Source organism: Vittaforma corneae, assembly GCF_000231115.1.
Source record: "Vittaforma corneae ATCC 50505 unplaced genomic scaffold supercont1.64, whole genome shotgun sequence".
Classification (NCBI taxonomy): domain Eukaryota; kingdom Fungi; phylum Microsporidia; family Nosematidae; genus Vittaforma; species Vittaforma corneae.
Genome location: NW_006889897.1, coordinates 1 through 1,782, shown reverse-complemented (window position 1 = coordinate 1,782; position 1,782 = coordinate 1). Strand labels below are relative to the sequence as shown.

The 1,782-nt window shown below is 27.2% G+C and overlaps 1 protein-coding gene across 1 annotated transcript; it reads left to right on the top strand.

Annotated features, from left to right (window-relative positions):
- Positions 1-436: 436 nt before the first annotated feature.
- VICG_02143 (uncharacterized protein) lies at positions 437-1,471 on the top strand (the record flags this gene model as incomplete). The annotated part of the gene is made up of 1 exon (XM_007605526.1): positions 437-1,471. The coding sequence occupies one exon, from the start codon at positions 437-439 to the stop codon at positions 1,469-1,471; it is 1,035 nt and encodes a 344-aa protein (XP_007605588.1).
- Between the last annotated feature and the right edge of the window lie 311 nt (positions 1,472-1,782).

The window sequence follows — 1,782 nt, the reverse complement described above, 5'->3', positions numbered from 1 at the left end:
AGAATCCCAATGAATACAGGCCCAAGTATAACAGAGAAGGAATTTGTAGTAAGAACAGTTATATTTTTTGAGTTCAAGCTTTATAACGGTTCAGTTCTCAAAATTAAAAAATATCTAAATATAGGAGAACCATATTTTGAATTGCCTGATATTGAAAAGAAAAGTTTTGCAAAGGGAATTACATTTTCGGAGAGAATATTAGAATACTAACATTGAATAAAATTATCACATTTCTTTCATTTGACTACGTTTAGTTGGTATTTTGGTGTTTGTTAAATAGATGAGCCTATGTATTTTTAGTGAAAACTATATACTATTGTCAAAACTCCTGATATTATTATAGATGAACTTTATCTATAGTCATAATTTATATAGAGATATTTTTTACTTTAAAATTTTTTAGAAATCTTAATAAACCCATTCGTCCTTCTATACAATGAATAGTTTACAGCGCTCAAAAATTATAAAAATAATATTTATGGCACTATTGCTGTTCATGCTAATTCCTGGAAGCATATTGATATGTTACAGTATTCTTAAATCTGATGTAGAGATTTTTAACGAAGATAGTCCGTCAATTGAAATGCATCTTACTTCTTGTGGAATTGATAACATAGGAAACACATGCTTTTTCAATGCATGTATGCAATGCATCCTTTCACTTCCTGCATTTGTCAATTATTTTTCTACTGAGACATTTAATTCTGAAACTCAGCCTATTTCTATAGCCTTCAAAAACTTTATTGAAGATTATAAAAAGTCTGAACAATCAGTAAATCCAAAAAAGTTTATCGAAGTACTTAAAGGAAGAGAGATAATGGCAAATCTTTTTAACAAGGAAGCCCAAGATGCAAGTGAATATTTGATACAGTTCATTGAAACCATACATCTGGAAATTGTTGAAAGAGAAAATAAATTCTCCAATTTAACATCTGAAGATATTAAAAATCTAGATATTATTGGGAGATGGTTTGGAATTATATGTGAATATAGTATAAAATGTCAAGAATGTGAGAATACTATAATTACTAATACACTAGAAAGATTTCTGAAGTTAAACATAACGGAAGGTGTGCAAAAATCCATAGATAACTTCCATCAATCAGTAATTATCAACGACAAAGATTATGAATGGGAGTGTAGAACACAAAATTGTGGAAATATTATACATTTAGACACTAATTCAATCAAATCAATCCCAAGATATCTGATTATTTACAATAGAACACTCTTAATAGAATCTAATGAGGATTGTAATGTTAAAATTTATATTGATCGAAATATTAAAATCAACAATACTGAATACAAACTTATTGGTGTGATATTTTATGAAAGAAGGCAAAGACATTATTATGCAATATGTAACAGGAACAAATGGATAATATTCAATGATGCTTCATATAACCAAAATGCAAAATTTTCTGCAAAATCTAATTCAGTATACATGTTGTTATATTCTAAAATCTACTAATAGTTTTTAATTTTCAAACTGTCTTTCTAGTTTTTTATATGAAGTTTGTTAATAAACACTAAAAATATAGTTCGCAAAGTTAATACTCTTCTTTCCGTGTCTAAATTATAAATAACCATGAGACAATTACAATACTAGCTTAGTATGCAAAGAAAGTTCTGTTTATAGAGTTCCACACATAATCTATTGCATTTATATTATATATTTTATATTGAAAAATATAGAACTACGTGTAGTACTAATGAAATGTTATAATTTTGATGTTGATTTGCCCATTTTTGCTTTTTTAACCCCAATAAATGGATGACGAG